The 24,067-nt window shown below is 47.3% G+C and overlaps 1 protein-coding gene across 2 annotated transcripts in view; it reads right to left on the bottom strand.

Moving 5' to 3' along the window:
- The window catches only part of STK10 (serine/threonine kinase 10), a 100,418-nt gene that overhangs the window by 10,355 nt on the left and 65,996 nt on the right, over window positions 1–24,067 (bottom strand). For both annotated transcript variants that reach the window (XM_029049967.2, XM_029049968.2), the window contains 6 exons: window positions 22,692–22,773; window positions 19,114–19,242; window positions 10,124–10,705; window positions 4,560–4,690; window positions 2,971–3,094; window positions 642–821 (listed from right to left, as the gene is read on the bottom strand). In XM_029049967.2, coding sequence (XP_028905800.1) covers window positions 642–821; window positions 2,971–3,094; window positions 4,560–4,690; window positions 10,124–10,705; window positions 19,114–19,242; window positions 22,692–22,773 — 1,228 coding nt within the window. The remainder of the gene's footprint in view (window positions 1–641; window positions 822–2,970; window positions 3,095–4,559; window positions 4,691–10,123; window positions 10,706–19,113; window positions 19,243–22,691; window positions 22,774–24,067) is intronic.

The following is a 24,067-nucleotide window of genomic DNA, read 5'->3' as shown; positions in this document are numbered from 1 at the left end:
GGTCACAAATACCCAAAGTGGGTTGGCACCTAAGGCGGAGAAGCAGTTGGCACCTCAGAAAGACCCGCCCAACCAGATTCGGGTTCAGCTTTGGCAAAGGTGCCCATGCTGCTCCTGGACAGTCAGGCAGTCATTCAGTAGGTACCCCTGTGGGGATTTTAATAGTACCAGTTGGCCAACAGCAGGTCCTAAACAATCCCTTAGGGAAAGAGACACGGTTCTCAGAGGGAGAAAGAAGTGGACATGTGGCCTGTTCTGGGGAGATTTACAGAGAGAACTGAAACTCTTCCTGGAGCTGGCCGGGGCTCAGGTTCCGTGGCAAGAGGAAGTCTTTTCATGGCCATCATTTTCGGCTTTCGTTCCTCTAATGACAGGGTGCGTTTGTCACCGACCAGGGACTTTTTCCTTCCTACACACTAAGAGGAAGAAGCAACGTTCCTTCAACAAAAACTTGATGACAAGGTTACAAAAGAGGCAGGAATTCAGATTCTCGGAGTTCGTTCTAGTATTGACGCCAGCGTTGGCTGCTAGGGTAGGTCAGGAGCTCTGGAGACCAACCCAGAGAAGGGAATTCGGGGAACAGGAAACTCCCGGCCTCTAGGCCCGACCGCCTGCCACCACAGTCTCTTCCCCCTGGTCACCTCCTTCTTCTTCAGCTTGAGTTGCTCCTGAAACCGGACGTACTCCCTCTCCTGCTCTGCACGAATCCGCTTGGACTCCTCCCGTCGGCAGAGAGCATGGTCCTGCTCCATCTTCTCAACCAGCTGCTTCTGCTGCCGCTCCAGGTTCTCCAGCTCGGTGTCGTAGAACTTCTTCTTAACCTGGGGGAGTTGTTGGCGGGGGAAAGTCAGAAGGGGGCCGAGACCAAATGCCCCTTGGCCGGCGTATTCCGAACGGTAACCCTACCCTAAGACATGTGATGGATGGGCCCACCCTTGGATGCTAATCGATCCTCTCCCTATCCCCACTGCTACATCATGGGCTCAATCCTGAGTCATCTACCACTTGGACTCCCAGGACTACTTCCTGTGGTCGACCGCTTAGTACAGTGCTCTGCACAAATTAAGTGCTTAATAAATACAATTGAATGAATGAATGGTCTCCAGGCTCCGGGGGTTCCCCAAGCCCTTCCTATCTCAGCTCCCAGACATCTTTCTCCAACGCTTCACTCCATTTCGAACAGAATTACCCACCAACTAACAACCTACAGTCCTGGTTTTCACCCTCGCCCTTCTCATCATCGTTATCATCAGTAGTATTTACTGGGTGTTTACTATGTGCAGAACACTGTTCTACAAGAACTCATTGCTCTTGAGAAGCAGCGTGGCCTACGGGTAACAGCTCAGGCCCAGGAGTCAAAGGACTTGGTTTCTAATCCCGGCTCCATCATTTGCCTGCTGTGTGACCTTGGGCAAGTCACAGTTTTTCTGTGCCTGTTTCCTCGGCTGTAAAATGGGCATTCAATACCTGTTCTTCCTCTTACTTAGACTGTAAGCCCTTTGTGGAACAGGGACTGTGTCCAACCTGATTGACTTATATCTACCTCAGTGCTTAGAAGAGTGCTAGACACATAGTAAGTACTTAACAAATGCCATAATTAATGAATTAAGGAATTACAAAAGAGTCAGAAGCCTTTATTCTTGCCCTCAGAGAGCTTTCTGTCTAGTGGGGTGAGATAGACACTTCAATACATTAAAGTGAGGGGAAGAAATAGAGTGTATAGGATATATACACCAGGTAGGTACATAAGCACTAAGAGGTTGTGTAAATGCTTTCCACAGTCTTTCCACTTTCACACCTAAATTGAAGTCTAGCTGGTCCTTTCTAGACAATATCTTGCCCATTCCTCTTCACCCACACTATTTCCACCTTGGTCCAAGCTCCTCTCATATAATAACCAGGTTATTGTATCCAGCCTCTCCCCGCTCCAATCTATATTCTACACTGCTGCATGGATTACCTTTTTGACACATCCCTTTTCTTACATATCCCCTCTCCACAAAACCGACCCCTAACTTCCCATTTCACTCCGCATCAAGAAAAAAGACCTCACAATTGACTGCAGGGCTTTTCCCAAGTTGCAATTGACCTTCTTAACCCACCACTCGTCAGCCTACTTTTTAGGTTCCTCCCAAGCCAACCTTTCAGCTGAGCCTCACCTTGACTCTCCCACTTCTATCCTTTCATTCTAGCTTTAGTGGAAAGAGCCCGGGCCTGGAAGTCAGAGGACATGGGTTCCAATCCCAGGTCCATCACTTGCCTATTTGATCTTAAGGAAGTCACTTAACTTCTCTGTGCCTCAGTTTCCTCAACTATAAAATGAAGATTCAATAGTTGTTCCTCCTCCCTATTAGACTATGGGTCAGGGACTGTGTCCAACCTGATTATCTTGTATTTATCTCTTCGCATAGTACAGTGCTTGGCACATAGTAAGTGCTTAACAAATATCATTATTATTATTCATTCACTCAATCGTATTTATTGAGCACTTACTGTGTGCACAGCACTATACTAAGCACTTGGGTAAGTATAATACAACAATTAACAGTAACATTCCCTGTCCAGACAAGTTTATTACTCTCTCATTAATTTGACAAATCTCATCTTCAAAGCCACCTCCCCCAAGAAGTCTTTCTTAATTAATTCCCAATAACCCCAACACACAATAAGGTTTAGTACAGTGCACAGTACACAGGAAGACTCAGTATAGCCTGCGGCACATAGCAGGATCAGTACCCTGTCCTTCAATCGGCGGACATCCTCATCCTCTCCTCGGCGGGTGCTTTGTAAAGTGCTCCAAGCACAATGGGCACTCAGTTCAGGGCTTGACCCAACACCAGACAGTCAATAAATGCTGGTGATTCACAAACCATGCCGGTTTCCCTCAAACCCCTGGCTACCCCACCAGCCACCTCCACGTCATCGACGGAGAGGCCAAAGAGAGACTATTGTTTCCTCCTGTCCACTCACACTGGTTTCCTGCTCAAAACGCCTCTGCATCTGGTCCAGCTGCAGCTCATGCTTGGTGCTCAGCTGGCTCTGGTTCCGATGCTCCTCCTTCTGAAGCAGCCGCAGCTCCCGCAGCTCCTGCCGCCTGAAGGGTCGACAAAGAAACATCTGGTCACTCAGTCGCCTTCCCTGGCGGGGCAGGGAACTCGGTGGCGGGCCCGGCTTGCGGGGGATAGCTGGGGATATATATGCCCATCGCAGGGCGTGCTTAACTTTCCCCTGGCCTGCTCTGCTCGGTAGGGGAGGTGGGGTTCAAGGAGGAGGGAGAGAACTTGGGCTGGAAGTGAAGGACTCTGTCGCCACCAGAAACCCTGGCCATTACTTTTCCGCCAGGCGTTTGGGAAGAACCCCCTTGGTGTAGGGGCAAGGGGTGTGATGGATGTGATGTTTCCGGTGAGGGGAGGGAGCCCGATTCACTGCTTTCATCAGCGCCATCCCTGCCCCGTTCAGTGGCCTTTCCATTGGAACAGCCTTCCCGGGGTTGGTGGAGAAACTTGGGCTGGACGTGAGCTCTCGCTCCGCCTGACCATCTGTGGGGCGGTCCCAAAGGCTGAAGTTTATTCATTCAGTTGCATTTACTGAGTGCTTACCATGTACTAAGCGCTTGGGAGAGTACAATGTAACAATAGACAGATTCCCTGCCCACAATGAGAAGTTATTATTATTACGGTTTTGTGAAGCGCTTACTATAAGCCAAGCACTGTTCTATGTGCTGGGGTAGACACAGGGGAATCAGGTCGTCCCACGTGGGGCTCACAGTCTTAATCCCCATTTTACAGATGGAGTAACTGAGAAGTGAAGTCACACGGCAGACAAGTGGCGGAGACGGGATTAGAACCCACGTCCTCTGACTCCCAAACTCGTGCTCTTGCCGTTAGGCCAGGCTGCTTCTGCAGGGTCCTGGTCTCCCTGCCCTGTTGCCCTTTTCAGAATGTCTCCCTACCCTGTTGCCCTTTTCAGAATATCACCCTGCAGCCCCCCTAGACTCCCCTCGGCTCCTTTTGGGAATGGAAGGGGAGAGAAAACCAACAGACGGGCCTCTGGGAGGGTGAGGGCTGCAGCGGAGATGGGTATGGAGGGAATGCGGACGTCTTGGTGTTCCAGTAGCCCCAGGTCTGACATCCACCCTTGGGGAGAGGATAGGATTTAGCTGACCAGCACTCAGAGAACAAGCCCAACCCTGCTCTCTAATAATAATTAATAATTATGGTATTTGTTAAGCACTTAACTATGTGCCAGGCACTGTACTAAGCGCTGGGGCGCTGGGGCACTGGGGTGGATTCAAGCAGAACGGGTTGGTCAGAGTCCCTGTCCCACGTGGAGCTCCCAGTCTCAATCCTCATTTTACAGATGAGGTAACTGAGGCCCAGAGAAGTGAAGTGACTTGCCCAAGGTCACAGAGCAGACAAGTGGTCTGGTTTGGTTGGGGGGGGGGGGGGGGCGGGGCAGGAGGATGTGGCCCCTCTAGGAGTTCCCCAGAACCAGCCTCACAGCTGGGAAATGGCAGGCACCCCTACCTCCCCCGACCCCCAAGCAGATGAAGTACTTACCTGAGAAATCTCATCTCTTCGTCTTTCTTCTCATCATCACCGATGATCTTGGAGGTGGTGATGCTCACCTCCACGCCATCCACCACAAACTTCCGAGTCCGCTTCAGGGTTTTGTTGTGCATCCTGGAATCCTTGAAAGGGAGAGAGGAAGGGAGTGGAGGCTTGAAAAGGGTGTCCCTCGGGTGTTTCGGAAAACGCAGCCTGTCCAATGGGTCCGGGAGGATGGCCGAAGAGAAACAGCTTTAGGGAGAGCCACCGGACGCTCAATCCAAAGGGCCCTAGAGCAGCTCGGCAGAGGATGCTGCTCGGAAGCGAATGAGAGTGTGGGGCTCTGGTTGGCCCAGTGGAACCCCAGGAGAATACAGTGCTCTGCACACAGTAAGTGCTTAATAAATATGATTGAATGAATGAGGCAGACATCATTCAACCATTCCATCTATCCCATTTCACTCCCCGGTCTTTCTCGACCCCAGCCCTCACCCACCCTGAAGAAGCAACAGCAATGATACAATTTGACTGTCCTACTTGACCTGTCTCCCTCACCTCCATCCTGTCCACCAGCCTCCTCCTTCAGCCTCCTCCTTCAGCCTCCTCCTTCAGCCTCCATCTACATGTCGGGGGACTGAGGGAGGTCAGGCTCCACTGTGACGGAGGATGCCATCAGGTGACCTACGGTGCTTCTCCCCCACTGGAGAAACTATGGCGACCTCCTCAATGGGTGGGTGTGTGTTCGAGAGCGGTGGGTCCAGGAGATAGGGAAGCAGCATTACCTAGTAGAAAGACCCTGGGCCTGGGAGAACGAGGACCAGGGTTTTTCTTTGGTTTTCTGTTTTTTATGGTATTTGTTAAGTGCTTACTATGTATCAGGCACTGGACCAAACGCTGGGGTAGATACAAGAAAATCTGGTTGGACGAAATCCATGTCCCGTGTGGGGCTCACGGTCTTAACCCCCATTTTACAGATGAAGGAACTGGGGCACAGAGAAGTTCAATCACTTGCCCAAGGTCTCATAGCAGAAAAGAGGCAGAGCCGGGATGAGAACCCAGGTCTCTGTGCCCTATCCATTAAGCCATGATGCTTCTCAAATCTCAAATCCAAGTTCTAAGCCCAGCTCTGCCACTTGCCTGCTTGTGACCTTGGGCAAGTCATTTGATTTCTCTGTGTCCCAGTTCCTCCGTCTGCAAAATGGGAGTTAAGACCGTGAGCCCCACACGGGGCATGGACTTCATCCAACCAGATTTTCCATCTACTTAAACTGTAAATCCCATGTGGAACAGGGATTGTGTCCAGATTGATTAGCTTGTATCCATCCCTGTGCTCTGAGCAGTGTTTGACAGAGTAACACTTAATAAATGCCATTAAAAACATTTTTAAAAGGGAGGGAACCTGGATTGTATTTCTAGCTGTGTGAGCTTGCGCAAGTCACTTAACCTCTCTGTGCCTGTTTCTTCATCTTTAAAATGGGGAGAATAATACACCCAGTCCACTAAACTGTAAGCTCGTCCCCTAGACTGTAGGCTCGTTGTTAGCAGGGAACTCTACCGACTCTGTTATATTGTACTTTCCCAAAAGCTTAGAATAGTGCTCAGCACACAGTAAGCATTCAATAAAGGCAATTGACATAAGAGGTGGGTTCTTGCAAAGCCTCGCATTAAGAACTTGCACTGAAGCCTTCACTCCATGCCCCACACATGCTCACAGGACATTTCTCCTGATAACAGGGCCGGCCAAAGAACATTTCCCGGTTCCCTAACAGCCTCGGAGCCAAAATGTGTAGTGGAACCACATGTTATGGCAGAATTAAGTATGCCTGTCTCTCGCTAGCCCACAGAGATGCTGTGAGGACAAAAATATGAGGTAAAAGCTGAGAAGCACTTTGGAAAATAAAAAAGTTATTAAAATTCAAAGTATCACTATTTCATTGAAAACTCCACAGGAGGAAATGGGCTTACATTAAAGCAGGAGAGATTTAGACTGTGGGCCCCACGTGGGACAGGGACTCTGTTCCACCTGATTGTATTGAATCTACTCCAGCACTCAGTTCAGGGCTTGGCACAAAGTGCTTAACAAATACCACAATTATCACTATAAGGAGAAACTTTCTGACTCTAGGAAGAACTGCTGGAGCAGATTCCCAGGTGAGGCTGCCAAGTCTCTGTCCACGGAGACCTTTAAAAATTAAGATTGCCTGGAGCAGGGAATGTGCCTGCTCACACTGCTATATTGTACTCTCCAAAGGCACTCAGTACAGTGCTCTGCACTCGGGAAGCGCTTGATAAATACCACTGATTGGAAGCAGGGGAATGACCTGCTTGGGGCCACTTCTAGCTGCAGAACTCCAGGAAACTCCAGGAGGTGGACGGGAACTAAATCCTGACTCTGGTCATTTCTATCAGCTTATTTACATTTTACCCTAAAGAGAGAGACTGCCGCTATCTTTTCTCAGGAGGCGAGAGGCTAGAGACTGACTTCCAGGATCTCTTCCAAGGACCTGGGGGAGTTTCAGGATCAGGACAACGGAAGACAGACATCCGAGAAAACCCAGGAGAAGTCCCAGGCTCAACATTCTCTGGGGTCATAGGGAATTGAAGCTGGGTGGAAAGAAAGAGAAAACTATCGTTAAAGAAATGATAGGTTCTCCTGCTCCCCCTGCTGTCCCTCTGATAGGACCAAGAGGGAAAAAAAATGATTCCAATTTCGCAACTTGGACGTAAGCAGAAGGATATCAAGAACACCCTCCCTCTGGCACTAAAAAAATTAATAAAATCCCTCCCACCCGCAAAACTGCAACATCTGACCTGAAAGGACTTGGCAAACATCAGCGAAAAACAGAAGCCGCAGCACGACCTAGTGGAAAGAGCGCGGGGCTGGGAGCCGGAAGACCTGGGTCTAATCCCGGCTCTACCATTTGCTGTGTAATTTTGGGCAAGTCACTTGTCTAGGCCTCAGATACCTCATCTGTAAAATGGGATTTAAACCCCAGGTGGGACATGGACTGTGTTCAACCTGATTATCTTGTATCTACCCAGCATTTAGTTCGGTGCCTGGCACAATAGCAAGCACTTAGCAAATACTGCTTGAAAACAAAACAAACAAAAACCTACTCCCCTGACTGGTTTCCCCTTTCCCTGCCGGTGTCAGATCTAATGAAGAGTCCATCAGTTCCTTTGGAAGGCAACATCCCTGCTCCACAATCACACCCACGTCGAGGCTACCGAAAAGATACCTGAACAAAATGGCCCCAGTCTGCCTGAGAGAGTCACTGCATGGGGGTTAGTTGAACCCTCAGTGGGTTGAACTCGCTGTCTTTCCCAAGAGAAGCAATGTGATCTAGTGGAAAGCGCACGGGCCTGGGAGTCAGAAGGACCTGGGTTCTAATCCCAGCTTGCCACTTGTCTGCTCTATGACCTCACTTCTCTGGGCCTCAGTTACCTCACCTGTAAAATGGGGATTAAAACTGTGAGCACCATGTGAAACAAAATTGGCTTGGGTCATTGTCGTTTCACTGATATTCACCCAACCGCCAACTCCAAGACCTCTGCCTGCATCTGTGAGCTGTGGGGAAAGTTCCCGGGAGACAAAAAAACATCCTAGGCGCTGCCTTTCCGGGGCAGGAGGCGGGGCTTTAGTTCTGTCCTGCTTCAACCCTCAGCCGAGGGGGTTAATCCAGACTCTAGGATGAACATACACTGATTGCCTGTTCCCCGACCATCGCCAGGGCCAGTAGGGGGGAGGCAGCTGTACCAAGATTATTTACTATTACATAATTGATTGATTGATTGCGCTTAGTACAGTGTTCTGCACCCAGTAAACGCTCAATAAATACGAATGACTGACAAGATCTGATTTGGAGCAGGAGGAGCACCCTTGGACACTACAGCACCTTAAGCATATACCCAGCAGGGACGCTGGCAATAAAGGATGGAGGCCTTACCTCCCTCAATTGTGGCAGGGACCTACAGGCTGGCTGGGTACCCAGGCTCCAGGCTGACCGGCCTTCCAAAGTGCCCACCTCAAACTGGCACAAATTCCAGGAGTCCCTATGGGAAAATCAATGCCCAAGGAGACCCTGAACTTCCTTTTGTACTCCTGCAGTTCCCCAGACTAAGAGCTGACCTGGCCTTTCAGGGAGGTATGCAAGGGACAGCTGATAATAATATTAATGATAATAATGATGGCTGTGATATTTGTAAAGGGTTTATTATATGCCACGCACTGTTCAAACCACTGGGGTAGATACAACACAGTCGGTTCGACCAAGTCCCCGTCTCCCTTGAGGTTTCAATCTAAGGGTGAAGAAGAACAGGCATTTCAACCCGATTTTACAGATGAGGAAACTGAGGTACAGAGAAGTGAAGTGACTTGCCCATGGTCACCCAGCAGGCAAAGGGCAGATCTGGGATTAGAACCCAGGTCCCCTGACTCCCAGTCCTGTGCTCTTTCCATTAGGCTGTGCTGCTAAATTATAGCTAGTAGTTTCGTGGTGACTTCCATGTTTCACGTCAGGGTATATGAGCTTTTCAGTAGCCGACACTCCATAATTCCCTTCCACCCTAAGGAGGAATGCTCTTTAGAGTGAGGCATATCTAAAGCTCTATTAAGCCATTTCATTTGGTGCTTCTTGGAGTCAACTTCTGCAGAGGATGAGATTGGTATCTGTTGAATGTGCTTGGGAAAGTCCAGTACAATTGATAATAATAACAATGTTCATATTTGTTAAGCGCTTACTACGTGCAGAGCACTGTTCTAAGTGCTGGGGTACATACAAGGTAATCAGGTTGTCCCACGTGAGGCTCATAGTCTTAATCCTCGTTTTACAGACGAGGTAACTGAGGCACAGAGAAGTTAAGTGACTTGCCCAGAATCGCACAGCTGACAAGCGGCAGAGCCGGAATTCAAACCCATGACATCTAACTCCTAAGCCCGTTCTCTTTCCACTGAGCCACGCTGCTTCTCAGTTAGTAGACATGAGTTAGTAGACATGATCCCTGCCCCTCAAGGAGCTAGTGCAGGAGCTAACAACCAGTGCTTTATTTTTTTTCCTAATAGCATTTGTGAAGCACTTACTATATGCCAGGCAGGGACTGGACTAAGTGCTGGGGTAGATACAGGGTAATCAGTTTGGACATAGTCTCTGTCCCACATGGTGTTCACAGTCTAAATCCCCGTTTTACAGATGAGGTGACTGAGGCCCAGAGAAGTGAGGTCACAGAGCAGACAAGTGGCGAACTGGGACTAAAACCCAGGTCCTCTAACTGCCAGGCCTGTGCTCTTTCCACTAGGCCATGCTGCTTCTCCGCTTCACTCATTCATTCATTCATACATTCAGTAGTATTTATTGAGCGCTTACTATGTGCAGAGCACTACTCAACAGCTTCTGTGCTCAGTCTTTACCCCTGACATCACCACATTTCCTACTTTTACATCATTAATACTCCAAGGGGATAGAAGTCATTTTCCCTTGCCAATTTATGAAAACTCCTAACTCTATCCTGAATCCTGAGCGAGTGAGAGAGCTCAGACTTGGGGGTAGTGATCTCCTTCCAAGCAGTTTGGGCCTTACCTTCAGAGACAGAGAGCCTGTTTCTCGATTCAGAGACAAGTCGGCTGACAGAGAGACATTGTAGTCCAAGCTCTCAGAGATATTCAGGCTTCCAGAATCCGAGTTCCTCTTAGATTTGCTGACAGCAGACTGAGACGGACATTCCAGGCTGCCATTGGGAATTTTTTCCCCCACTAGGCTTTCGAAGAGGCTGCTGTGGGGCCGGCTGCGGGATTTTTGTGGGACTTGGCTTGGGGTTGGATCCCCATTTTTGCCTGGGGGATTGGAGACGTTTCCCTCCTGTGCCGACTGAGCCTTAGCGTCCAGCAGTGCTGGGGGTGAACTGTTTTCTCCCAGCCCTTGGGGTCTGGGCACGTCCTGAATCCCACTCAAGGCCGAGTTGCCTGTGGATTGGGGGGAGCTGTCATTCCTGGCCTTGCTGATGCTGCCTCCTCCATCTGAAAGCTTGTCCTTAGGGCTGTCCGTGGGGTCCTGGGGCCTGTCGGGCATCGCTGGAAGTGGACACGCTGGCTCCGTAGGTTTCTCTTCTTCAAAACTCAGCTGGCTCGCTTCAGATGGGTCCCGTTTGTGGGTTCCAGGGGGCTTAAAAAAAATGGAGACACAGAAATCTATTAGTCTACAGTTAGAGAGAAAGAGAGAGAGAAAAGAGAGGGAGAGAAGAGAGAGAGCGATAAAAGAGAGAAAGAAAAAAGGAGAGAGAAAAATAGAGATAAAAATGAAAGAGCGAGAGAGAGAGTGAGAGAGAGAACATGCACACCAAGATAAGTTCAAGAACCAGTGGCTCCCGGAATTGGCACCAGCTAAACTCTGAGTTCTTGGCCTCTCAATCTGCTAGGGAGCTAAGGTACAGGTGTAGGTTTGCCCAATATGGTCCTCTCCTTTGGCGATCTGAACTAATCAGCATGGCAATGTCTTACTTTGAATTAGAGGTTTGTTCCTGGAAATATCAGAAACAATCTGAAGCAAATTCAAATTTTCCATAGACCTGATAATCAAAGGTAGGATTAACATTATACACCTGGAGGACATTGCTGGTAAAACTGTTCTGAATAATTATTATACAGAGGCCTAGAAATTACATTACTAATACATGATGGTTAGTGTTCTTTATTAGTCCCAGAAAATACAGTGTGACGGGAAAGAGCATTGACTGAGTTATTGTTTCCCATAGGAAATAATGTAAATTAATCAAGCAGTAGTATTTATTAATGAAAATAATAATAAGTCTTTACTAGGTACCAAACCCTGGAATAGAAAGAGGTTGGATACCACCTCTGACCCAAATGAGGTTCTCAGTCTAAGGGAGAGGGAAAACATGCATTTAATCCCCATTTTACAGATGAGGAAATTGAGTTAAATTATTTGTCAAAGGTGGCACAACAGGCAGAGCCGTGATTAAAACCCAGGTCTCCTGATTTTCAGGCTCATGATATTTCCACCAGGCAATACTGCTTCTCTACTAATTCTATTGAGTTATTATTATTCCTATTATTATTATATTGGCTAAGTGCTTACAATATGCCAAGCACTTAAAGCAATTAGTATAATATTATGCACAAAGTCCTCAGTAAATACTATCGGTTGATTGCAGAGCACTGTTCTAAGTGTCTGGGAGCGTGCACTAGAGTTAGAAGACAGAACCCCAACTGGCATGTGGATATTATTCCAAGAATCAAAAAATTGACCAACACCATATAAATATAATTAAAATGTGATGTTAAACACAACATAGCTCACACTTAATTTGCTCAATCAATTAGAAATTTAAATACATATCAACACTAATAGAGTATGAATTTAAATAACAAATGTTGACATGCACACCTAAAAAAAACTGTCTTCCCTATGGACCCCACCCGGCCAAAAGGCTTTGCAAAAATTGACCTGATGCTAACCGGAATCCAGATAGTTAACAGCCAGACTCAAGTTTTATGTTTATTCTCTGTACCGGCAACAGTAACTCTGGTAACTGGTTTTGAGGTCACGATGCATTAAACTGTAACCGTTTAAAGAGTCACCTCAATGCAAAACCCAGTAGCTGTGAATTGCTGCGCAGTGGCTGAGTGGTTTACTGCCTAACATTAAAAATACATGCACGCTGATCCAAGCCCATGCGTGGCCAAACCAGAGAGCTACTGCAAAGTAAAGGACTTTAAAGGAGATAACATCAGTGGTATTTATGAGCACTTACTGTGTGCAGACCACTGCATTAAGCACTTGAGAGAAGACAAAACAACAGAGTTGGTAGACTTGTTCGTGCCCATACTGAGCTCGCAGTCTAGATATCGGCATAAAAATTCAATAGCGTTATTGCCAAAAGCACTAAAGGAAGAGCACTGTAGAGGGAAGATGTCTGCATTAATAACAGTCATAATAATTACACTTGTAGTATTTGTTAAGCACTTACTGGGTGCCGAGCAAGCACCGCACTACACACTGAGGTAGATACAATGCAATTTCATTAGACAGAGTACCCAACCCTAAGGGGAAGGGACAACAGATACTTTATTCCCATGCTTACATTTCAGGAAATTTATGCACAAAGAACTGAAGTGACTCATCCAAGGTCATACAGCAGGTAAGTGGCGGACCTGGGATTAAAACATAGGTTTCCTAACTCCCAGTCCCGAGGTCTTCCACGAGGCCTCGCTGCCATTCCGTTTCAGAATCCCACATTCCGCCCGACCTGAAAGGGTTCCCTTCCCAACTCCATTTCTCCATCTTTGGCCTGGAGTACAATTGCCAGTGGTAATTCTGATCTCCCCACGCCAGTGCAGGAGACACATATGGTTTGGTTGCTAGAGAAGATATTAAATAATCAAATTTATTCAGCACCTACTGTGTGCAGACCACTGTTCTAAATGCTTGGAAGAATGCAACAGAGGAATAAAAACCAATCACCGCCCACAAAGGGCTTACAAATGAATGGGGTATCAATAATTTATGTTGCCACTTCATGCTGATTTACTTGAATTACTTCCAGTTTTATCCTTATGGGCACACAATTATTTGTATATCATTTTTGTCTGGATCTCCCCCATTAAAATGTGAGCTCCCTGAGGGCAGGCAAGGTGTGTCTTGCTTTTGTTGTTCCTCCCCCAAGGATTTAGTTGACTGTTTCACAGTCAGTAGGGACTCAGTACATACCACCCCTTGAGATGACTGGATGTGCAGAAGGGCAACCATCACACAGGTCATCTGGGTGTCTCAGGGTCATCAGCACAAACAGAATCCTTGGCTGGATGGACCATGGCTCTGATCACGTCAGCATTCTTATGGGTAGCCTGTACATTCCATCTTCCTCACTGTCCATATGAGTAGAAATTCTGGCCATCACTGCCTCCTTTCTCCACAGAACTTGAAATAATTTGCAAACATCTCCGCTTTTCAGACGTTCTCACCCAGGTCCGTTACCACTGTGGATTGGGAAGTGTTTGTGCATCTGTACGATGTGTTCTCCGTACGCACGGCCTGCTCCCGAGACCTCCACATTATTTACCAAGGACTCCTCTTTATCTCCGCTGGATAGCGTTCCCTCCCCTCCCCCACGAGCCCTGCCTGCTTAGTCCACTGTGTAAATATGAAAGTGCTTATCCACCTCGCCAATTCTTGCTGTCTCAGACTCGGTGAATACAGCACGGGCCTGGGTTCTGGTCCCAGCTCCGCCACTTGTCTGCTGGGTGATCTTGTGAAGTTGCTTCACTTCTCTGTGCCTCAGTTACCTCATCTGGAAAATGGGTTTTAAGGCTACGAACCCCATGTGGAACATGGACTGTGTCCAACCTGATTAGCCTGTATCTATCCCAGTGCTTAGAGCTGTGCCTGGCATGTAGTAAATGCTTAAATACCATGAAAATTTAAGATCATCAGGACAAGACACAGAATCAACTGAGTGAAGCACTTAGTAAGCACTTGGGAGCGCACAAGAGAAGTGAAACCCATGATCACAGCTTTTCGGGAATTTACTACCAAATAGGATGGACAGCCAGACAAAAAATATTCTCAAAAAGTGGGAACAGGAGGAAAAACAATATAAGCAGGAAAGTGCACGCCTCTATCAGAAGGAAACAAAATTGCACATATGAATACACAAATATATGTAGGCACGTACGTGTTAGCCAAAGGAATGAATAGGTGCTTAAAGAAGGTTGACGAGTGAGGTGTTGTGAATAAGGGAAGGTTTCCAGGAGGAGGTGAGATTTTAGGAGGGTTTTGAAGATGGAGAGAGCCGTGGCTTGGCAAATATTTGTCCGACGGGAGTCTACGCTGGAGAAACAGTGTGAGAAGGGGTCAGAGATGGGAGAGTCAAGAGCAAGACACAATTAGAAAGTGATCCTACAAGGACCCAAGAAAGCTAGTTGGGAAGTAGCAGGTGAAGAGATCTGCTACCATATGATGGAGAAACTTGGTGGATCAATTGATCATATTTATTGAGCGGTTTACTGTGTGCCAAGCACTATTCGTAATGCTTGGGAGAGTGAAATATGACAGATTGGTCGACACTTTCCCTGCCCACAAGGAGCTTACAGTCTAGAGGAATGGAGAGTCCCCCTCTAGACTGTGAACTCGTTGTGGGCAGAAAATATGTCCCTTGTAGCTTACTCTCCCAAGTGCTTAGTACAGTGCTTTGCACCCAGTAATCGCTCAATAAATATGATTGAATGAATGAGAGTTTAGAAACCAAGAATAAGGCATTTCTGTTTTCTGCCTGTTAGTAAAGACTGCAGATTTAAAAATTCTTATTATTTACCTATAAAGACTGTAGATATATTCTTTCAGTCTACCATTTCCCCTCTCCCTAATCGATTTTAATGTCTGCCTCCTTCCAGTAGGTTGTAAGGTCCTTGTACTGTCCTTTTGCAAGCACTTAGGACAGTGCTCCATAGGTGGTAAGCACTTAATAAATAAACTCGGAGTCGGTTCTAATCCCTGCTTGGCCACTTGTCTGCTGTGTGACCTTGGGCAAGTCACATAATTTCTCTGTGCCTCAGTAACCTCATCTTTAAAATGGGGATTAAGACTGCGAATCCCAAGTGGGACGGGGATTGATTATCTTATAACTACCCCAGTGCTTAGTACAGTACCTGGCACATAGTAAGTGCTTAACAAATGCCATAAAAAATAATAAATACCGTCGGTTGGTTGTAGAAGGGAGAAAGTGGCGGAAGGGAGTCGGGTGAGAAGGCTGATGCAATTGTCTAACCATAATAAGAAAAATGCTTGGATAAGGGTGCTACCCACTTGGGTCAAGAAGGAGAGGCAGATCTAGGAGGGTAAGTGCTTAGTACAGAGGTCTGTACACAGTAAGTGCTCAGTAAATACCACTGGTGATGTAACGGAGGAAGACTTGGCAGGATAGAGCAAGTGGAATAAACGTGAGCACCTAAAGCCTTCTGGTACAAGTAGGAGAGCAGCCTTCCAACAGAGATGGGGGAAGTTAGGCGATGGAATGGGCTTCCGAGAGCAGATGAGAGGTTCGGTTCTAGACTTCGGTTTGAAGTGCGGGCGGGGCAACCAAGTGGAAAGAGATTGGAAAGAGATGACCTGGAGGCAAGAAAAAATGTGGGACTGTAGATAAGGTGCGAAGTCGGGGTTGGAGAATCATCGGCCTAGTAGCTAAAGCCAAGGGAGAGAGAGAGGGTCCAGCGAGAGGAGTAGGGGGCACGGAGTCGTACAGAATGCCCACAGTGAGGGGAAGAGAGATAGAAGAGGAGCCAACGAATGAGACTAGTAGGAGTTTAATAAAGGGAACATGTCCGCTAATCTTGTTGTACTGTACTCTCCCGAAGCAGCGTAGTCTAGTGGATAGAGCACAGGCTGGGGAGTCAGAAGGACCTGGGTTCAAATCCAGCCTCTGCCACTAGTCCGCTCTGTGACCTCGAGCACGTCACTTAACTTCTGTGTACCTCAGTTACCTCATCTGTAAAATGGGGATTAAGACTGCAAGCCCAATGTTGGGCAGGGACTGTGTCCAACCCGATTTGCTTGTATTTATTTCAGCACTTAGTACAGTGCCTGACACAGAGTAAGTGCTTAACAAATACCACTATTATTATTATTACTATTGTTGTTATAGTTCTCTGAACGCAATAAGTGCTCAATAAATACCACTGCCCAATGATAATGAGACTGAGAAGGAGCAGCCAGAAAGTGAAGAGAACCAGAAGAGAGTGATGATGCAGTAACCAAAGTTTGAAATATTTCAAAGAGGAGACAATAGCCTGTAAGGCAGGAAAGAGACCAAGGAGGATTAGGGCGGAGGATTCTGTCTAAAATTTGGGAATTTCAGACTATCATCTGAGGGCATTTTTCAAACAAATCCTAGAGTGCATGTTTCCTTCAAACCTTGCTTCACACTTCCTTTTGCCATCATCCCAAACTCTATCCTGCCTGGGGATCACAGCCTGAGATTTGATCCTGGGAATTCCTCCAGCTAATACACTCTCCACTTATCCTTTCAGACACTGCCCAGAACTCAGGTTGGAGCTGATCGGGAAGGAAACCATATTGTACCTAGCACAACGGATCCAATTCTTCTCACTGCCCTTGTGTCCAGCTCTAATGTATTGGTTGCAGAAAGGGTTGAATTCTACCAGATACACGCCAACCTCTCAGGGTTGGGGTTGCAGAAAGGGTTGAATTCTCCCAGATACATGCCAACCTCTCAGGGTTGGACAGCAGTTCTTTCAGACCTGAATGGAACCAAACCCTCAGACTTTCTGAGAGTATAAAACCAGTTGCCTGTCAGCATTCAGTGACATCCAGAACCGGGCCCTCGAAATGCCATTCTCTGAAGGGGGAGAGAGAACAGAGCTATGCTGAGCTGGGCACTTTGGGGACTGACAGAAAGAACAGATGCAATCTCTCCTCTTGAGGAGCTGACAGTGTGATGGGAGGAGGCAAGATGCCAATAAGGGGACTGGGGGAGGTAAAAGACACATATTCTTCCCTCAGGAGGGTGACAGTCTGACAGAAAGAGACAGGACACATATATGCACATCCACCATACTGGGCACTACGGAGGAGAGGAAGAAACGGTTTCTATTTTAGAGGGACTGAAAGTTTGATGGAGAACACTCTCTCTCGCTCTCTCTCTTGAGTGCTAGCTAGAGAGAGAGGAAGGAGAAGACCTAGTTCTTGCACCCGAGGGACCAGCAGAGTGATGAATATTGCAGAATATTGCCAGGGACCAGTATTTCTGATATCTGTGCTCTCACTCTTGTTTGGGACGTATTTATGCATTTACGCCTATTGTCCCTCATTAGTCTGAAAGCTGATGTCCGATTCCCACCTGCGTTCTGTTTGCCAGTGCTCTGTGCACAGTAAGTACTATTTATTTATAAGTCCTATTATTACCATTACTAAGTAGGGGCATGTCTGGGGCTAGAAGGTCAGTGGAGAAGGTTTCTGATCCAAGAACCAGCTAGTGTCCTTTACGTGGTGGGCAGGTGTGGCAGAAATCGTGAAAATGGCTGGCCAGAGCGGAAGGGGCAGATTGCAGTTTCCCCAGTAACTGCCTGTTGTTCTCTACTGGAAAGGCACACCACTGGCCCTATAATACAACTAATAATAATACAAGTTAATCAGGTCCCACAAGGGGCTCACAATCTAAATAGAAAAGAGAACAGGTACTGAATCCCTATTTGCAGACGAGGGAACTGAGGCACAGAGAAGCTAAGTAACTTCCCAGAGTCATGCAGCAAGTGAGAGAGCTGGGATTAGAACTTAGATCTTCTGAATCACAGACTCATGCTCTATGTACTAGGCAACACTGTTTCTCGGCAGTCAGCCCTGTGGCAGTAATTGGGTTTTATAAATAACAGCCTCGCCTGCGCTTTGCAGCGTGCTAACGCCACTGCATCACTTGTTCCGGCCACTGCCCCAGCAGGAGCACGTTTGGCAGGGTCGAGGAAGCGTGAGTGATGCCATGCAATCAATTAATCATATTTATTGAGCACTTACTCTATGCAAGGCACTGTACTAAGTACTTGGGAGAGTACATCACTCTAACCACTAGCTCTCTAACCAGGTCCTTCGGGCAGGTTCTTGGTCCGAAGTCTTTGTGTGACTGGCCTGTGACTCTTCTGTCGTGACCGATGGGAGTCTCTGCTGTCAGACTGAGAGCTCAACAAAATCCAAAGGATTATCTTTTGTGTGCTCTGGAAGCAGTCAGTAGAGTGCTCTGAGCCAGATAACCTCAATAAACACCGCTGAGACCGTAGGACACACAAACACATTGTAATGGGAGACGGATGAGGAGGGACAGAAAGAAGAAATACATGGTCTCTGCCCAAGGGACTGGTAGAAAAATGGGCAAAATGGCAGGCACCCACTTACACACACACACACACACCACAGAGTCATACGAACAATTCATTGCAGAAATAGAGACAAACATGTTTGCTGAGAGAGCCGCAGAATGATATGAGTGTGGGAGAGGCTCGGGGAGGGGGGAAATCTGGAGAGGATGTATTTGGGGCAGCAGAGAGAAGTGCAGGGCAAAGAGACATGAGATAGGTCAAAGATCGGTGAGGGGGAGCTGTGTGCAGAAGCTGCAACGAGGGGCGGGGCCGAACAGAGGACAAACAGATGAGGATGGGTGAGGGGGAGGGCAGTTGGTGATGGGCAGGAAGTAAGAGCAGCAACAGTATTTCCTGAGCATTTACTAGGCACATATTCTCTGCCCACAAGGAGGTTACACTGACAGATGAGACAAGCATAGTTATTCACAGCACTAGCAAAATAATCACATAGAACGGATATATATGAGTGCTGAGAATCTAAATAAGACAGGGGCAATCTGAAATAACAAAAGTCACATGCTCATAAGTTCAAGAATTGGCCATCACTGCGTCAAGTGAGATTGCCACAAAAACAGATTTCCCTCAGATTTAGCAGCTTGCCAGGATATCATTAAAGCAACAGGATTGTCTGAATTTTCCTGAAAAAAAATCATCCCAGGAGTGGTAGAAAGCTGAACCGACAGATACCGTTTCTGACGTGTCGTCATCTTCTCCTTCTTCCCTGTTGTCTTCGATTTCTTCCATCACTTCGGCCTTGGCCTCGGCCACCAACTCCCTCACGGCCCTGTTGCTGGTGACCGTACTGACGAAAGGGTGCTAAAGAGTCAGCAAACAACATGAAAGTTAGTCAGGCTTCCACCACACTCCACCGCCCAAACTGGCAGGAAAGCTGCCAGAGAATAAAATGAGAAGGGGGCGGCGTTGTTTTTTAAAGACTCCTCACTATCATCGTAGAGAGTGAACACCCGGCCTAACTACTGTTTCCCCACTCTACTAGAGCTTAGGCTCTTAGAAAGCCCCTGCTCCAGGCAGGTGAAATTCTAAATTGCTCTGGATGGACAGAGACTCTTCCTCTGGAAAAGATGGTTTGACAGTCGTTTTGGGACGTCGGTTTCGGTGTTTTTATTCTCTTGCCAGACGTGAAGTTTTTTCTTATTTTTAACCCATATCTCTCTTGCTTTAACTAAAGTTCATTTCTGCTGGTTTGGTCCTTGGCACCTTGGACAATCCTCCCCCAAAAGATTCCCTCCTATTCGTGCAAGCAGGTGTTATGTCACTTTCCAGCATTTTCTTCTCTAGGCTAAATACCCTCGATTCCCTCTCTCACCCTACCCAACAGCCAAGTGAAACCCCTGGGGAGCCCTGCTGTTCTCCCACCATCCCATGAAAGAACAAAGAGAAGCCGTGTGGCCTAATCGATTGAGCACGGGCCTGGGAGTCAGAAGTACCCGGGTTCTAATCCTGGCTCCACCACTTGTCGGCTGCGTGACCTTGGGCAAATCACTTTACTTCTCTGTGTCTCAAGTTACCTCATCAGTAAATAGGGGATTAAGACTGTGAGCCTCATGTGGGTCAGGGACTGTGTCCAACCTAATTAGCTTATATCTACCCCAGTGCTTATAACATATGTGCCTGGCACATAGTAAGTGCTTAACAAATACCATTAAAAAAATGGCAACGTGCCTGGCACCTTCATGCCTGCCCTTTAAACTCTAAGCTCGTTACGGGCAGGGAATGTGTCTAATTCTGCTGCATTGTACCCTCCCAAGTGCTCAGCGCAGCCCGCTGCTCATAGTAAGAACTCAATAAATATCACTGATTACCTGATTGATTGCCAGGGATTTACACTATGGCAGCTCATCCCTCGGCCTCCCGCACCACTGGACTGTTGAGCAAAACCATCGGGATCCTCCACCGCCCTCCCACTGTGCCACCCAAGTCCCCACTGCCGATGTGCCCTGCCCCCATGGAGCAGTGAGAGATTTAACTGCTCTTCTGTACTCTCCCAGTGCTTAGTACAGTACTCTGCACACAGACAGTGCTCAAGAAATATGATAGAACTAATCATTGAAATTCAAGCTAAAATGGCACACGACCTCTGCACATTTGGGATTCTGGGGAGCTCCGGTTGAAACTGGACAGTGGATGATCTGAGTGGCACCTCAACCGATCCTCTTTACTCAGGGACCTGATGGGCTGTGTCTCTGTATTTACATTGTCTACTCCTTTCCTATTGTGCCTTTCTCCAAATCACCCCCCACCTCCTGCTTTTTTAATTGTGAGACTCTGCAGGGCCAGGAATTATATCCAATTCTCACCCATGTATTCTTCACCAGCACTTTGTACAGCGTTTTGCATGCACTGGGTGCTTAATAAATACCATACTTCTCATCTGACCTTCTTCAGATCCATTTTCCCTTCACTTTAATCATTTTTATTGCTCTTTTCTGGAATCTCACCATTGTTTCCTAACCCTGTTGAAAGGCTTCTTCTGACATTATCATTCACATTTGAGAGCCTACCTTTTGGCAGGGCACTGCAGTCGAGAATAGTTGAATCTTTTCATTTCATATTCCAGCCATCCAAATCATTTACAGGTCTGCTTCTTTAGTAACAAAAGAACAACCTCTCTAGACTGTAAGCTCATTAAGGGTGGGGAATGTGTTTGCTAATTCTGTTGTAATGAACTCTCCCAGGTGCTTAGTACAGTGCTCTGCACACAGTAAGCACTCAATAAATACCACTGATTGATTGATTGGTTTGTGGTCCACTGAGAGGTCTGGAGGCCCAAGGCAGACCAATATTTGCCTAGAGGTGGAAAGAAGGGCCTTCGACCCAAAGGTACTTTTCAGGGCTCTAATATTCCCACTTTATATCCCCTAACTGCCTCTTCAGCTCTTCCAAACCATCTAACCATTTAAATACTCACAACCTTTGGTAAATTTAAATACACATCTTTAAACTCGATTACTTTCTCCCCCCTGTAATTTATTTTTAATATCTGTCTCGCCGGCTAAACTGTGAACTCCATGAAGGCAGGGATCATGTCTACTGATTCAACTGTACTCGTCCAAGCACTTAGTACAGTGCTCTGCGCAGAGTAGGTGCTCAAAAAATACTATTGATGGATTGACAGCATAAAAGTGCTCAATAAATACAACTGATTAAGGGTCTTTTTTGTTTTTAACATGCTCTGACCAACACCAACCTGAAAGGATCTTTTTCCAGTTTTACCCCAACAATAACCCCATGGCATGTGGCAACCAAGGAGAGACCGACAGGTAGACTGTGAGCCCGCTGTGGGCGGGGATTGTCTCTCTTTGTTGCTGAATTGTACTTTCCAAGCGTTCGGTACAGTGCTCTGCACACAGTAAGCGCTCAATAGATGTGATTGAATGAATGAATGCCCTACAGTGAGCTTATTCCTGGTTGAGACAACTGCATAGGCACCCCTAAGGTCTGAAGAGGAAAACTCAACCCCTGCAATGCCCTTCTCCAGGACAGTGGAGAAACTCTGGCTGGCTCGCCTGTTTGTTAACGAGCTTAAGGCAGACTTGGTGGTTCCCTAAGCACATGTTGTGTAAGCACATATGTGCACTCCAGGGTCAAGTGAACGGTCGCATACTTTGGAAATCCCAGCGTTTCATAACAAGCATCACCTCGAATAGGCCATACATTTGGTCAGCTGAATTTCAATAAACCCAGCCCTGCTCCAGCTGGGATCTGGGGCCTCAGCACCATCACGTGAAGTCCAGAACACTCCCTGGTGACAAGCTGCGAGTGCAGATAGCGGAAGACCAGGGCCAGTTAATCTTGGCCCTCAGCTGCTCGGAAAACAAGGCAGCTGTGTGCACGCTCTGAGGCTGCCGGCGGGGAGGGCGAGTACACCTTCTGTGACCGATTAGGAGTGGGGACATTGTTTCAAAATCTTTTCTGGGAACTAAGCCACAGTGCAGTAGGATTCCTCACCATGACTAGTGCAGTAGGATTCCTCACCATGACTACAATGGGCAACACTCCACCAAGGATTCGGGAAGAAAAGGCTTTTCCTTCTCTCGAGATCTAGCCTCAGCCGGGCCCCACAGGTCCAATGCCAAGAGTAGATCAGGCGCTCCCCTCAGCGGTCTGGAAGGGGCACCTGAAGAGGAAGGGAGGCTGGAGTGCCAGACGTTGGCAGAGTTGTGCTTTAAGATACTCAGAGGCTTCAAGGAATAAGCACCAATCAGGAGAGTTAAAGGCCCAAGGGCAGGGAAGAGTCTACGCACCTCCAGGAGTTGGGTGGCAGTAGGCCGTGTCTCTGGGTTCTTATCCAAAGCCACCTTCAGGAAGTCTCGGAACTCCACGGACCTGGAATCGCAATCATGGCAAAAAAGCTCAGAGAAGGAGCAGGGTTTAGCAGAGAGGACACTGGCCTAGGGAGTCAGAAGAACTTGGGTTCTAATCCTGATTCTGCCAACTGCTTCCTGGGCGACCTTGGGCAAGTCACTTCATTTCTTTGTACCTCAGTTTCCTCAGTTATAAAATGGGAATACCTGTTCTCCCTTCTACTTAGACTGTGAGGCCCATGCAGGATAGGGACTGTGCCTGACCTAATTAACTTGTACCTAACCCAGGACTTAGAATAGTGCTTGACACATAGAAAGCACTTATGAAATATCTAAGGAGAAAAAGGTCCACTTGAGCCAATGTATGTGCATACACATGCATACATGATTTAACCTCTTGACAAGCTTAGAATACGGACACCTGGGCACATGTGAGAAGGTGCATGGCCCAGTGGAGAGCACAGGCCTGGGAGTCAGAAAGACATGGGTTTTAAGCCCAGTTTTGTCTCTTGTCTGCTGCGTGACCTTGGGCATGTCACTTCATTTCTCTGGGCCTCAGTTTCCTCATCTGTAAAATGGGGATTACGACTGTTAGCCTGATGTGGGACAGGAACCTTTTCCAAACCCATTTGCCTGTACTCTCTCCTCTTCCCCCTAGTGCTTAGTACAGTGTCCAGCATATAGTAAGCACTTAACAAATACCATAATTATTATTATGTTATATATTTATAGTATATAATAATTATATTCTTTATTATTATTACTATTATATGTGCTCACACATGCATGAATCTTCTGGGCAGTTTTTTTTTTTTAGTTGAAACTGAACAGCTTCACCTAGCACCTAGGGCTCTAGATTTGTAGATGTGGGAGGACTCCAAGGCCAGAAAAATATATTACAGTTATATGGTTAAAAAAGCCACTAATTACCAATTTCGATGATTTTTTTTGCCCAACTGAGGCCCAATTCCATCAGAGTCCTGAAGCGAGGGGCTGAAGTTAGTCCAGGTCAGAGTTAGACCAGACGTAACTACCAACCAAGGCAGTAGTAGTCTAGTCTCATTTTGGGGGGATAGGGTATAGGCTATCCTGTACTTATGGACGGCCCCATGAGCTCCTGGAAGGCGTAGTCTCAGCATCCCAAAACAACTGCACTTGCTCGGCAGTGTCCCCTGTTCCTCGGTTCCCCCACGTCAGAAATACAATGGAAGATCTCAGGGCAATTTTCCTCTCTCCCCCGACCTCCTTACCTCATCTCCAGGGTGGCTGGTCTGATACCTGTATGGTTTATGGCTTCAAAGGTCTCCTACAACAGG

Source organism: Ornithorhynchus anatinus, chromosome X1 (assembly GCF_004115215.2).
Source record: "Ornithorhynchus anatinus isolate Pmale09 chromosome X1, mOrnAna1.pri.v4, whole genome shotgun sequence".
NCBI classification, from domain to species: domain Eukaryota; kingdom Metazoa; phylum Chordata; class Mammalia; order Monotremata; family Ornithorhynchidae; genus Ornithorhynchus; species Ornithorhynchus anatinus.
This window is presented reverse-complemented; position numbering and strand designations above follow the sequence as displayed.